We start from the raw sequence: 14,135 nt of genomic DNA, 5'->3' as shown, positions 1-14,135 counted from the left end.
TAGTTTATGGGTGATGGTGTGAGGTGTGGTTACGCGAAGCTGATGGTGATGGAGGTTCGGTTCAATCTTCACGATTACGGGTGGATGCTGAAGGGTGTGTGAATGACGATGAAGGTGATAGGCTGTTTGGCCAAGGGATAAAGTGTAGAAGGGGATGGATGATGATACGAAGAAGAAAGGGATGAAGATTAAGGTGCTACCATGAAATGGTATAAGGATGAAGAAAGGTGGCCGTGAGGTGTGTTGGAGATGAAGGTGATGATCTGGGCTGTGTGTGAATATGGAGGATGGGTGTTTGGCCGTGTCAAGATGGCTGTGGTAGTGGGTGAATATGGAGGATGGGCAGTCCCTAATAGCTGTGTTTGGGTTGTTGGAATGGATGAAGATTGGGTGATGGATAATGGAAGTTTGAGGTTAGGCTGTGATCACGCAGTATTGGAGGTCCAGTGTTGGAGATCTATGGTGTTGGAGATGAAAATTGATGAAGAAGGTGGTATTATGATGGTTGTGGTAAGGTGAAAATGATGATGTTGGCTGGGAGGAAAAGATGAAGAAGGGGTGATAGCAGAGAGGGATCAATGCCCCTGAATGGCCGTGTGTGTATGATGATGGTCATGGGAGATCATCTTGTTGAGTTCGAAAAATGTGAGATGATGAATCCCCCAAGAGGACCCCTGTGTCTGTTGTAGTGCTCGCCAGACTGTACAGATGGAATCTGTACAGGCACCACATGGGCACCCGTGGCAGACAAAAGTGAAGGTGTCAGCCAAAAATATTCTCTTTTTCAGAAACCCATGCTGTCAATAACTTTCGCTTTAGACAAAATCGAAGGTGGGAATCATTACTGGGAATAATTTGAGACGTAGTGGTAGGCCCCTTCTAAAACACAGCCAGCCCCGCGAACGACCATTAGAAAAACTCAATATCTGTTTGGACGAACGCCATCAAGACCGAACACGCCTAGCCAGCACCGCACATGACGAGCGACCGTTTTAAAACAAATTACCGTTTGGACGAGCGGTAGATGAGGGGGAGCGACCAAGACGAGAGGTAGAAGGGGAAGTGACCGAACGTTATTGAGGTCGAACACTGTGAAATCAAACCTAGGCCGAACGCTCAACATCGAACGCTAATCATCACTACTAAACCAAAACCGAACGCTCGATACCTAAGAACAAATATGATCAAACATTATTAAACCGGATACCATTGGGACGAACGTTTAGAGTCTTGGTCGAACACCTAGATCACTTGGGGCCAAGGATGACCGAACGGTGAGGACGAACGGCCAACAACATGTCAGGCCGAACGGGCAAATGGTGGAATGCTTGTGGATGGCCGAACAGTAGATCCTGAGAGTTGCCGAACGTCAATGAGAATAAATAACCGAACGGTTGAGGACAAGCGACCGAACGACCTTGAGGTCGAATGGACGAGCATCAGTGGGATACAATGACTGAACGTTGGAGCGCTCGTTGCAGTGAAGGGTCGAATGGTTGTGCAGTGTAAATGGCGAACCGTCGAATAGGGTAGAGGACGAACGCTTTTTTTTTTTTTTTGTTAAATGTTTTATTTTTATTTTTATTTTATTTTTTTATTTTTATTTTACACTCATGAATAAAACAAATCTATTAGTCAATCCGGACGAAATTGGGTGTTGACATATTCTTGTGCCTTTCTTTTTTTTTTTCTAAGCTTTAGTTGTAAAACGCACTATATATGTCATTATTTTTAAAATTAAGCAGATTGATTTGAAAAAGAAATTGGAGGCCTATTTTGTATTCATTTTAAATGCATTGAAATTGGTTTTAAGAAAAATATCAAAGAACTTGGTCAAATAAATCAGTAAATCCGTGGAAAACATTATTGTTGAGACTTAAATCTAACTATTATCATACATTTTACATGGTTTTTTTTAAAAGAAAAAGAATGAATTGGTGTAATGTTTTTGTTTATAAAAAAATGATAGAAACGTTGTGAAAACAATACCAAAAATAACAAAATTGGACAATAGAATGATAAAGCCAATTGTGTATATTTGATATGGCTCCTGTGTGTATTTTAAGATTAAGAAATTATAAAGTAGTGTATTTTTGTTTTTTTTTTGCAGCTTATAGTAGTATAAATTTATGTTTATTATGAGAAAAATATCATATAATTATTACTAAATAATAATAATAATTTGTCTATGTAAAAGTTGTAAATAGTTATAAATAGTTATTTGAACTATTTGAACAGGTATCGAATTTGAAAAGTTGGAAAATAAACAGAAACATAACTTTTTCATGTAAACAAGTTCCAATAACGTGTGTTGAGGGGTAATTCTTTAGGAATGAATAGTTGGAAACATAAATGCAGCAGAAGGTTCAACGTCATGTCTTAACTAATACATGAAGATGCATGTTAACGTGTGGATGATGTTGCAAGTGGCAACCTTACCTCAGTTTTGATTTGACCTTGTCGTGTAGTAAGACAGTGTACCACTATTATATTATTGCTTCTTCCCTTACAATTACAACAACTCCATCGAACAGAACAGTGATGGTACCACTCTGCTGCTAACAGTGTTCATCGATCCATTCAGCCCAAAAATGATCAAACGGATACAGAAAAAGAGAAAGGGAATGTATGACCACCTTCTTCTACTGTTGTAATCTGTAAGCCATTCCACGACATGCTTTCAACTTCAAAGACAACTGTTACTACCGTTCCAAAACTCAACAACAAATTTTAAATCATGCCAAAATATTATAAATAAATCAAATATATCTCCTCAAATTTATTTATTTATCTGCTGCTATTAAGTTCATGCATGTGTCCTAAACCTATGTTCCCAAGTTACAATATCCGCTGCAGTTGATCATATATAGTTTTATGAACAAACTGTTATGATCTCTAAACAAAGCTGAAAGAATGAATAGTTGTTTTATAAAAAGAAATCTGGATAGCATATCTATGTTCATTTACGAGTAATTAAGGTTATTTTATGATAATTTTCATATAAACACTTTTTTTCTAATTTAAGATATTGTTTGTTTATTTCCTCCTTTCTCTGAAAATAGGGTTGTGACGTGTTTAGGCGTATGACTAAATCCAGAATACTCCTACTAAGTCAAGTATATGCTTTAAACAAGTCTGGTACATGTTTTTAGTGTTAAAAGGAGTAAGTTTCAGTGCGTTAATTACACATCCAACATACATAAATTAATATAACTAAAATAGTAATAATAATAATACTTATTACAATTAATATATATGATTTTTGTACTGTAATAATTTCATATTCTATACTTGTTATAATCTGAATAAATATAATTATTGCTCTTCATATATATAGAAGTATGGACATAATAGCCTTTCTATTTTTTTCTTTTGGTTTTGTTGAAGCTGCTCAACCATTAACCACTACTGTAATTTATTTTCTCTATCCTTGCTTGTGTAAAAAACTTGCAGGAATGTTAACAAATATCAATACCCTTTCTTTATTAATTTATTTATCCCCAAGTTAACCACAGTGTTTCAGTTTATTATTGATGATTTCATATTTTTAAGTATTTATTTGCTTAATAAATACACATAGTCACTTTTTTTTTAATTGTAATGCAAATTTTAACATATAGTTTTTAGTTAAAATTAGTTCAAAAATATATATAACGAAATTAATTTTACCCAAATTTAAAAAATAAGGAATCTTGAGGATTAGTAAAACTCACTTACAACCATTTCTGTATTTAACCTTTCAAATTCAAATTGTTTCTAACTCTGAGACAAATATTTCTTAGTTCAGTTAGTTGTTTTTTCTTTTATCTGAAGGTAACCCACCAAAAACCTTTGTATGTATACAATAGGTAAGAATTAATATCCATTATATTGAGCTTGTTGGAGTGATTATAAGGAGATCACCAGTAATTCATGATAAGTACATATCCATAACTAAGCGAACCGTAGCAAAAAGTAGCAATAAAACTCCCATGTGCATGTTACGAAACCTCACTAGATTATATATAAATCAAGATTTATACTTTGTAATTATGTTAAATTAAATTGAAGATGAAGGTCGATTTATTTTTTATTCTGCGACTTATAATTTAGATGTAATTGATCCTCTCTTCATCTGCATCACCCCAAGCTTGAGCTTTCAAATGCATGTAAAATAGAAGCTTCGTTTTCTTTTTATTTACACTTTTTGAAGTCTTATTTAAAGTTGATCTTTTACAAACTGACCTTGAGGAACTAATTCGATAATTCAAGAGCTAGGAATTCATAAAGTCAACTTCATTCTTTGTTCAAAATGAACAATCATCACTCAAACAGTAAAACAGTAATAAACATCAGCAGTTTGTTCAGCTAAATTTCGAAAGGAAAAATGATGCAATCAAACTAATAAGATTTTTAAATTAGTCACAGAATAGAATCAAATAAAATCAAATTTAACTTATTTATTTTTAGTTGTAACATGCATAATATAAAAATAACATTTTTTTAGATTAAATAAGTTTTAATATCTAAATTTGAACATGAAATTTAAATTCTGTATCCAAAAGTTTGATATATTTTAATCCTCTACTTTAAAACTAAATAAATATAATCACTAACATTGACTTTTTCTTTACATGCTATATACTGTTATCTAAACTATGTCAAATTGTATAAATAGTTTAAATGTAACATGAAATACAAAATGTATCGTAGCTTTAATATTTTTCTCATAAATAATAATGATATGATAAAAAATCATAACATTATTATTTATAGAAACAATTAAATATATATTTAGCTCACGTAAAGTTAACAAAGTTTATTCCTACAAAATATTTTTTTAATTCATCCCTACATAATTTTAAATCACTATTTTTAGTTCTGTATTTATTTTAAAGCATATAGATAATTCTTATTTTACGAATCTTAAGACTTTATTTCAGAAGTCAGATGCTCACTTTCCTATATCAAAACATCAGTATATATTACTTAAAATAATTATTTGACCGTTTATTCCTTTAAAAAAGAATAATTAACCAGTATCATATACACTAAAGATAAAAAACAAAATTCAAAAACGAAAATAAAAATTGACTTATTTTCCCGACAATAAAAACATGTTTAACTAAAAAAGAAAAATGATGGAAAATCATAAGACGTTAAAAGGGTTTTGGCTTAACTTAAAGAATGGCATTTTGAGAAAACATATAAATAAGACAGCATTTGACCTGTAGTTGTAGGTGGATAATTTTAGTAACAGAGGCAGTAAAAGAAGAAAAAAAGGTCGATGAAGAGCAGTGAGGAAAGGAGAATAAAAGGATTGGAAGAAAAATAAAAATAGAAGAAAGAGGTTGCATGCAATATTAGAGAGAAATAAATAAAATATATTTAATTTGATTATTTGGAAAATGGGAAATGATAATGGGAAAAGGGGTGGAGGAGGGTTCTGCACTTCTGTTCTGCAAGTCTGTAATCTGTGCATGACCCGACAGACTAACACTGTACGATATTGCCGCGTGAATACCCACCCACTCCCTCTCCTATAGTTTATTTTCTTCTTTCATTACTTTCTCGCTTTTCACACCGCACTAACCAAACATATACGAGAATGGGATTGAATCATTGAACCCTCACCAATTCATTTACCACCCTTTTTCCCTTTTCCCTTTTCCCACTAAAAAAAATGCCAAACAATACAACAACAAACTCTAACTCAAACTCTCCCACCAATTAATATCCATCTTCCTCGTCTCTCTCACTATATTTATCAATTTCTCACCCTTCACCCTAGGTTGAATAAATGTGTCCAAAACGGGAACAAAAATGGTTGGTGGGGACTTTCAGCTGTTAATGCAAACAACAAATTAAAAGCTGCTGGTGCAGTGAATCTCATCCAATGCACAAAAATATTACAAACCCTCGATTAATCACTCGTAACATTTTCCATTTGCATGTCTTACACGTTCGCTTTATCTTGCTAAACCTCATTTATCGCTTCTGCTAATCTTTCACATATCATATCATTATACAATGTACAAACGCTGTCTTTTTTTTTTCCATAAACTTCGCTGCCTTGTCTTTATTTGGTCTCGATCTCTTTACAGACAAACTAATCACCAGAATTAATTCGCCATTAATGTACAATAATAGTACATGTTAACCTAATCATGCACTTTAAGCACTCCTTACTTCGGCAACACGGGAATAAACTCAAACTAAAATTAACGAAAGGAAGAGCCCTAGCTTCGTCTCCATTAATTAAATTTCAAATTACAGTTTTCTCTCTGGAAGCGAACGGAAAGATCGAGAGAAAGAATATTATATATTATATTAATAACAATAATTCCGAAATTAGGGTTTCTTACCGAGAGTGTTCTTGTTATTGTGCATCCAAACTTTGAGAACTTTTCTCTCCACATTGGTCTCGGCACAGAACTGTTCCACAGCAGATTCATCGTGCTTCTGGATTCTCCACCCCAGCTGTTCCGCGAATGCCAGCATCTTATCCTTCTGTTCCTGCGTGAACTTCGTTCGGAACCGTTTTTTGGATCCTCCGCCACCTCCGCCGCCGCTGCTGCTCGGATTCGAGATGTCTTCGTCTTCGCGGCTGAGTCCTCCGCCGGAGGCCGCTGCCGGGAGGGCGAGCGGGCGGTGCTGCGCCATTGGAGGTGTGGCGAGGTGGTGGTGAAGGTAGCCGCCGGCGCCGGGGTGCTGCGGGACTCGGTGGTGGTAGTACGGGGAGAACTGATGGTGGTGGTGCAGAGGCGGCGGTGGCTGCGCTCGGTGGTGAAAGGAGGTCATCTCGCCGTCGATCTCCTTGCGGTGAAAATTCCGGTGGCAGTTGCAGGCAGCGCAAATCACGGCCTCCAGAGTGCCGTCCTCGCCGGCCGGCATGAACTCGCAGCATCCGTCGACAGCGTGGCCGCCGAAGCTCACGGCGTGGTTCTTCTGGCATTCTCGGTATCGTACCGCGGCGGCGCCGAACGCGCCCTTTCGTCCCTCGGCGCCGACTTTGGAGCGAGCCGCGGAGTTTCCAAGCGAGTCGTAACTTGCGACCGGCGCTGGCACCGGCGGGTCCGGCATCCCCATTTCCTCCTCCTGCTCCTCTTGCTCGTCGAATTCCATATCGCTCTCCACCTTCTCTCCCTAAAAAGATGATTTTTTTTTTTTACCAACGAAATTGAGTTGTGTGTGTTAGGGTTTCTAGAACCGAGAGGAAGTGGAAGTAAGTGGGGGAGAAAGTTGAAGATCTATTCTACTATACTCTACATGTGAGTTTGGGCAAGGGAGTTTTGAGTTTCACCAAGACAGAGTATAGGTAGATTTGAAGATAATAATAAAAACTAAGCAGCTAAGTAAGATTGTGTTTGTGTATATATTTATATGGGATTTAAATTAATGAATATATTTAATATATAATAATGGTAAGAATTATTTAATAAAATAATGTTATTATTGTTGTTTGAAGATAAGAGATCGAAGAGGATGTGGTCATGAATAAGCGGTCTGAAGAAAAGAGCTGTTTCACTCAGAAAAGGGTTTCAAATACTTGCCATTACATAATTAACACCTGTACCATTCTTGTTCAGACATTTACTTTTTACTTTAACTGACCATAACCCATTTCTGCACCCTTTTTCCAACCTTGTGTCTTTTTTTATTAAAGATATTGCAAAATGCAAGGAAGCCACATTATTTAAGAATGTAGAAGAGTGGAAGGCATAATAATAATAATAAAAATGCAGAGATTAGAGAAAAGGTTTTATTGTAGGTAGGATGTTTGGGATGATAAGGGTAATTAGTTGAGTGGAGAGAGAAGAGATAAGAGAGAAGAGAGAAGGGAATATGGTTGGTGAGAAAGCAGGAGGAGAAAAGGAGGAGTGGAAGTGGAAGAAGGAGAAGTGAATGTGGTTGAAGAATTTGGGAGCAGAAATGGAACCATAAAAATAAAACTTAAGACACGGACTTAACATCGGACCAATTAATCTGTCTGCATTTATGGGAGCTGCCTACGTGCCCTCCTTCTCCGACAGGACATGACATCACTCTTCCCTCACACTCCTAACTCCTAAATTCTCTTATTATCATTATTCTCTCTTTCTCATTCTCATCCATTACCATTAACTTAATTACCTTATCCTCCTCCACTTCTCTTCTCTCTCATTTCACCTCCTTCTTTTCTTTATCCCTCTCAATCTCAATTAATCATAAATATACCACTTAATCACTGCTTCTTTCATTATTCTAAAAAATCTCCATACATTTTATTAACTGCTTATTTGGTTTTTTCTTCTCACAATTTCCGCTCATGTCCATCCACAACAATCTCCATTAATGTTCTTATCTACAGTGATGAGGTTCTACTAGGTGACAACAATTCTATTCCAGCACAAATCAAGGAACCATGTTTTTAGAGAGGGGCTGAGGATCATGGACTTTATGGTGCTTGTAGGCTTTGTTGATTCAACTCTATGGTATTTCTGGAATACACCTTTTCAATTCTTCATAGCTTCAATATGAAAAAACAAAAACAAAAACTCACGGTTATAATGTAAGTGATTAAAACTTTATCCCTTCTCTCTCTCTCTCTCTCTCTCTCTCTTCACAATTTCAAATAACATGTGTTCCATTGACTCTGGTAACGAAAGAAAAACAAAGGAAGATCTTGCAAAGGGTCACATATATAGATGTCATTTCAAAACATTAATTAGTTGTTGTTTATCTTGGATTTAATATGTAACACTTTGAATCTTTATATTAGAAATATATATAGTATATATTGTATATAATTGCAGCATCTCTAAAGGTAAAACAAAAAAGAATTTTAGAGATTGGATCTTGATTATATATATAGTCTTTATATTTAACTATTAGTAGGTGTTATAAAATAACTATTTAAATATAAAAAAATTACAATCCCCTATTTGGTAAGTATCTCCATGTCTTTTTTGGTAAGTATAGCAATCAAACTATTTTTCTTTCTCTGAAACCAAAGCACATGGTGCCCTAACCACCTATCCCAGCTGAATCGTTTCGTTGTACATGACAAGCTTTTCGACAAAAACTTCAGGTACAAGAAATTTTGCTTTGGTAGGATTCGATGTTGATTAAGTAACCTTAAAGAATTAGTTAGATGCCATATAGATTTATAACACTATTTAGATATTCTATCTCACTTATTTTTTGGAACCACATTAAATGCAAAGAACATTCTTAAAAAATGTTGAAATAGAAGAGTAAAAATTGAAGTATAAGAAAAACTCAACACAGAATCTCCATTTATGTATGGAGTATATATAAGAGATGTGAATGATACATGATTGAATTAGGAGAAGAAGAATAAGAGAAAAGGATGGAAAGCAATTATGAATAGCAAGAAGCATTATTGGTGTAGACAAAGGAGGCCCAAGTTCAGAGAAGCTGACCCTCGAAACATGTTCAAAATAATTCATGTGAAGAACTCAAACAAGATTTGGTCAGATCTCGAGGAGCTTCAGGTGTAAGTTTTCCCAACCTACAATTTATCAAACAGTTTTCATTTTTGAAGACCAAATGTTGAATATTAGGGTTTTTCTTTTCTTTTCAGAGGAATCTTTTTTCCCTAGACAATCTCATGGGAGATATCCTCATCATGCTATCAAAAAGAAAAAAAATTGCTTAATAATGTGAAAACAATAAACCAATTAATAAACAAGTATTTTGTACATACCTTCGTAACACTTTGGAATGAAGATATAGTTTTATAGAATTTTTTCTATGTACAAGTGATTAAGAGATAATATAATTAAGTTTCAACTCTCTATTTAGTCTATTAAGTTTGTTTTGTGTATTGAGTACTTACATTTTTTTTATATTTTTAATTAAATTTTTTATAGTTTACTTTTTTTATTAATTGGATGACGTTTTGTCTCCTACATAAAAATCATTAACAAATATGATAACTTTGTTATGTAATGTGTTTTCAATAAAAATAATAATAATAATTTATTATCTTATTAAGTGTGATATTACTTTTATATTAACTTTATCACCTTGTAATTTTTAAGATGTAAATAAATAAACAGAAAACAGGTCAGAATAACATCAACGTCATAAAAAAAATTGAATAATATAAAAAGGGCAATAGAAACTTGATTAAATACATTAGTTTAGAAAAGACTTTAAACTTAATAAGTCTTAAAAGTAAGTTATGTGGATGTGCTATACTATTTCTTTGGCTAGAAATTTCTTGAAAGGGACTGCACGACAAGAAATTGAAAATGAAAAATGATTTGAGTTCTTTAAATTAATTTAAGACTAGTTTGTATAAACCCTTTCAGATTACTTTTCAAAGCAAAACAATTATTTTTCTAAGAGAAACTTGTCTATATATATAAGTTAAAAAGAAAAATTCACAGAAATAAATGTGATATTTTTATAAACTAATTTCATAAACTAACTTAACTCACGAAGAAACCTATTTAAATATTTTTCCCCATTCCTTGTTGTACAAATGTTTTTGGGAAAAATGATTCGAAATAAACTCTAATTCAATTATGAATGCTTATAGAAATTAACTTTTTTTCAAAAGTTAAGATGCATGTAACTTTAACTAACAATTAAAAAAAAACATTCAACACGGCAATGCTTTTTATTTTTTAAGAGGAAAAATTGATACTTTTTTTTATATGTTTTATGCTTTTGTCTTTCTTAGAAGTACTGGAGAACACCTAGAGTTGGCTTGATTTTCTTAAAAGGAATGAACATTTGGAATTGCTTTCTTGGACCATACCTGATGGATGAGGGATCATTCATGGTGTATTTGATTTTCTGTTTGGAATAGTTTGGACAAAAGCTGTGTATTATAACAAATAAGCTTTCTAGATTCTTTTTCTTTTCAATAAAAAATTCTAAATTAAATATATAAAATTTAATTTAATTATTTAAAAAGAAAGTAATATAATATTTTATAAAGATAAATAAGGAATAATAGATGGAGTGATGGTGAAGGGTAAAAAAAAGTTTGAAATGTTAGAATTAATTAAGACGGAAAAGAAAATGAAGATGAATGAGAGGGATGGGAGGGTTTTTGTTTTATGAGTGGTGACCGTACTCCTGTCACTATCATGTCAGCGGGACGGAAACCACATTTGGCCTCCATTTTCCTGAAAAAGAGACACCAACCAACACAGTAAATTATGCTCATTACTTTTCCTTTGCATTCAACTCAATACTCATTTTAATATATTAATATTTTAATATATTTTAAAATATTAAAAAAAGTTTTTTTTTTAAGAAATTGCACCAAAAATCTATTACAAAATTCAAATTCCATTCTACTCTTCTTCTGCTCCAAGAGAGAAAAATAAATATACTAAATGTTTAAAAATTTGAAAACCACTCGTATAGTTTCTTCTGTTTAATTCCTGTATTATTAAAAATGTTAATTTTTTATCTTTTAAATCAACGTCAATTTTGTCAATATAGTGTGACAGTGCCATTTGTACCCATTAAAAATAATTTAAACATTAGAAAACTTTAATGAGGAATTTAATACATCCAACTGAATTAAATAAGATATCAAAGCATAGAAATTAAATAATTGATTTAACCTTATTTTTTCAGTTTTCATAAATTAAAAGATTAGTCTAACACAAAATTTACGCTTATATTTTTATAAAGGGTGAAGCTCGTTGTTCTCTACACCCAAAATCTATTTTTTTATTTTATTTTAGGTTAATTCAACGCAAAATCTAAGTACATTAATTTTATTACGTAATTATTTGATGAAATAGCTTGTTGTCATAAAGATTAGAAATTCCAGTCGAACAAGACAGACCCTTTACAATAAGTGATTTTTTTTTTTATTATTCACTTATATGTCACTTTGGTTTCTTGTTGTAACTGTTAAATTTTTATGTAGAAAATTAGATGGATTTTAATGTAAATTTACATGCAATTGTTTTATATAAATTTTGCCCTAAACTCCTAATTGAGCCGAGAGCCTTACACTAGATGGGTGTCCAAAAATTAATTAGCCAAATTTATGTCATTTGATTAATTAGCTATTGACTAAACAAGATAAAAACTTGTTTTGAACCTCATGCAAGAACTCATAAACAAGTTTTAGGTTGTGTACATTTTCGGTCCAATAAAGATGTTAAGTAAGAAAATTTAATAAAATTCATTCAACATTATTAACTTAAATTACGAAATATTTTTATATATATTTATTGATGTAAACATCTATATAATGTTTTATTAATCATGCAAGGCATCATATTTTTGTTGATTATCCTACGATAAGTTATTATTTTTATTGATATTATTTTATGTCATCTTGATATTATTTATTTTTATCATATAAATTATAAAATTAATGAATCTTATAATTATATATGGTATTTTATTAAAAAATATATATTCTTTTATATTCTTTTTTGAATAAGAATTAAATTTTTTCTACTAATTTGAATTTCGAAAAGCAGGTGAAATTTTTTGTGTTCTAATCCTTAAGAATAAATTAAGAAAAAAAGTTAAGATTATTCGATCATTCATATTTTGCTTCTAAAGGTCTATACTCAGGGTTGATAATAATAGGTTGTAAAAGCCTAGTGTTAAAGAAAGGTGAGTTTAGGAGAAGAAAAGGTGAAACCTTTAAGTTCACAAAACTCAATATAAGTTTGTACTTTATTGGAATAAGAAGAAAAAGAAAGTATGTTCTTAAGAGTTTGGGAAAATGAGTGTTGCAATGGAGTGAAATGAGAGAGTTATAGCGTGGTTGTATATTTACAGAAGATTTTTATATTTAAATTCTCTATTAAAGAATATTGTTTTTATCTGTTTGTTTGTGTAGGGTGTTTTCAAAATATATTAATTTTTAATATTTTAAATTATACTTAAAAAGTTTAATATATCAAAATCAACGTATTTTAAGGATATATTTAAAATAAAATAAGATTTTTAAGTATTTTAAGATGAGATTGGGTGCAAAAATATATTTAAATACTGCTTAAGAGATTAGTATAGCATAAAAGCTCTAACTAGTTAATGAGAACAAAATTAGATCAAATTTATGGAGTACTTTGAGGCCAAAATTCATAATATATATTGGTACGATTCTATGGAAAAGCTCTCATAACTTTTACTTTTATATATTATTTGAAATAATACAAAAGTTAACATAAATTAAACTAAAATACATTAAATTATAATTTTTCAAACATATTGACTCTTAAACTATCTATAAAACTGTGAGCAGAGTTATCGTGTATACTACTAACTTACCAAAACTATCTTAATTAAATATAAGAAATTCTTCTTCTAATAATTATTTAAAATATTTATAAAAGTTTTACAAATAAATTTTCACTTTAACCTGTTACAGAACTTTCTTTATCATTATAATAAAATATTAAAAATATAAATAAGTGGGTCTCTCTAAATAAATAATTGTATATGAAGATCAGAAACAGATCCTTTACTGCTTTTTCTCCCAATAAAGTCATTTTATGGTGTATTTTCTTGTTTACGTTATCTTAACATTGTTTAAGGCTTATAATCCATTAAAACGTCTATTTCTTCGAACCATGGCACAAAGATGTCAGATTCTCAAGGTGTCTCCTTTGCATGCATTGGTGAAATCTCTTTTTCTTGTAAGAAATAAAGTAAATATTTTGTCTTTTGTGTTGACTTGGAATTCGAAAAATATTTTAGAAAATCCAGTTGTGTTTTATTATCACTCTGTCAAGATCCTTGCGTTACTCCCCATATAACGTTCGTTTCCCACGAAAATAAATAAATAATATTTTATCTATAATTAAATTCTGAATTTCTGAAGTGATTAAAATATATTAACCAAGCTTAAATCATCACAGGTTGGATTGCATGGAAGTGTGTTCATTTGCTAGATCAAATTTATCAAATGCTTTGATGATAATAAACGTTATGTTCTCGTTCAACAAGACACTCAATACCATTGCTCTTGTGAACATGATTTTAGTTAATAGATGACAAGATCAACCTTTATGAAATTTTGATAAAAAGCTAATTTTGTTCCATTCACTAGAATCATTAAATGCAAACACATAATCAAGTTTTGACTTATTTTTTATTTGTCTATGGTATTAGAGATCAAATCTCAGCTGGTTAATGTTCTTTTCAAATCATGAATCAAG

General features: G+C 31.8%; 1 protein-coding gene across 1 annotated transcript; it reads right to left on the bottom strand.

The window, feature by feature from the left end:
- Positions 1-2,340: 2,340 nt before the first annotated feature.
- Positions 2,341-7,375, bottom strand: LOC124841805 (zinc-finger homeodomain protein 2-like). Its single transcript, XM_047318149.2, has 2 exons — positions 6,345-7,375; positions 2,341-2,655 (listed from the first exon to the last, which is right to left on the bottom strand). The coding sequence occupies exons 1-2, from the start codon at positions 7,102-7,104 to the stop codon at positions 2,513-2,515; spliced, it is 903 nt and encodes a 300-aa protein (XP_047174105.1). The 5' UTR covers positions 7,105-7,375; the 3' UTR covers positions 2,341-2,512.
- Between the last annotated feature and the right edge of the window lie 6,760 nt (positions 7,376-14,135).

The sequence above is a fragment of the Vigna umbellata genome, chromosome 1, assembly GCF_029865625.1.
Source record: "Vigna umbellata cultivar VRB3 chromosome 1, Vumbellata_1.0, whole genome shotgun sequence".
Taxonomy (NCBI): domain Eukaryota; kingdom Viridiplantae; phylum Streptophyta; class Magnoliopsida; order Fabales; family Fabaceae; genus Vigna; species Vigna umbellata.
This window is presented reverse-complemented; position numbering and strand designations above follow the sequence as displayed.

Coding starts and splice junctions, on each gene's coding strand:
- LOC124841805 (XM_047318149.2), bottom strand. CDS start 7,104: ATGGAATTCGACGAGCAAGAGGAGCAGGAGGAGGAAATGGGGATGCCG. Junction 2,656..6,344: donor CAATAACAAGAACACTCTCG/GTAAGAAACCCT, acceptor AATGGCTTACAG/ATTACAACAGTAGAAGAAGG.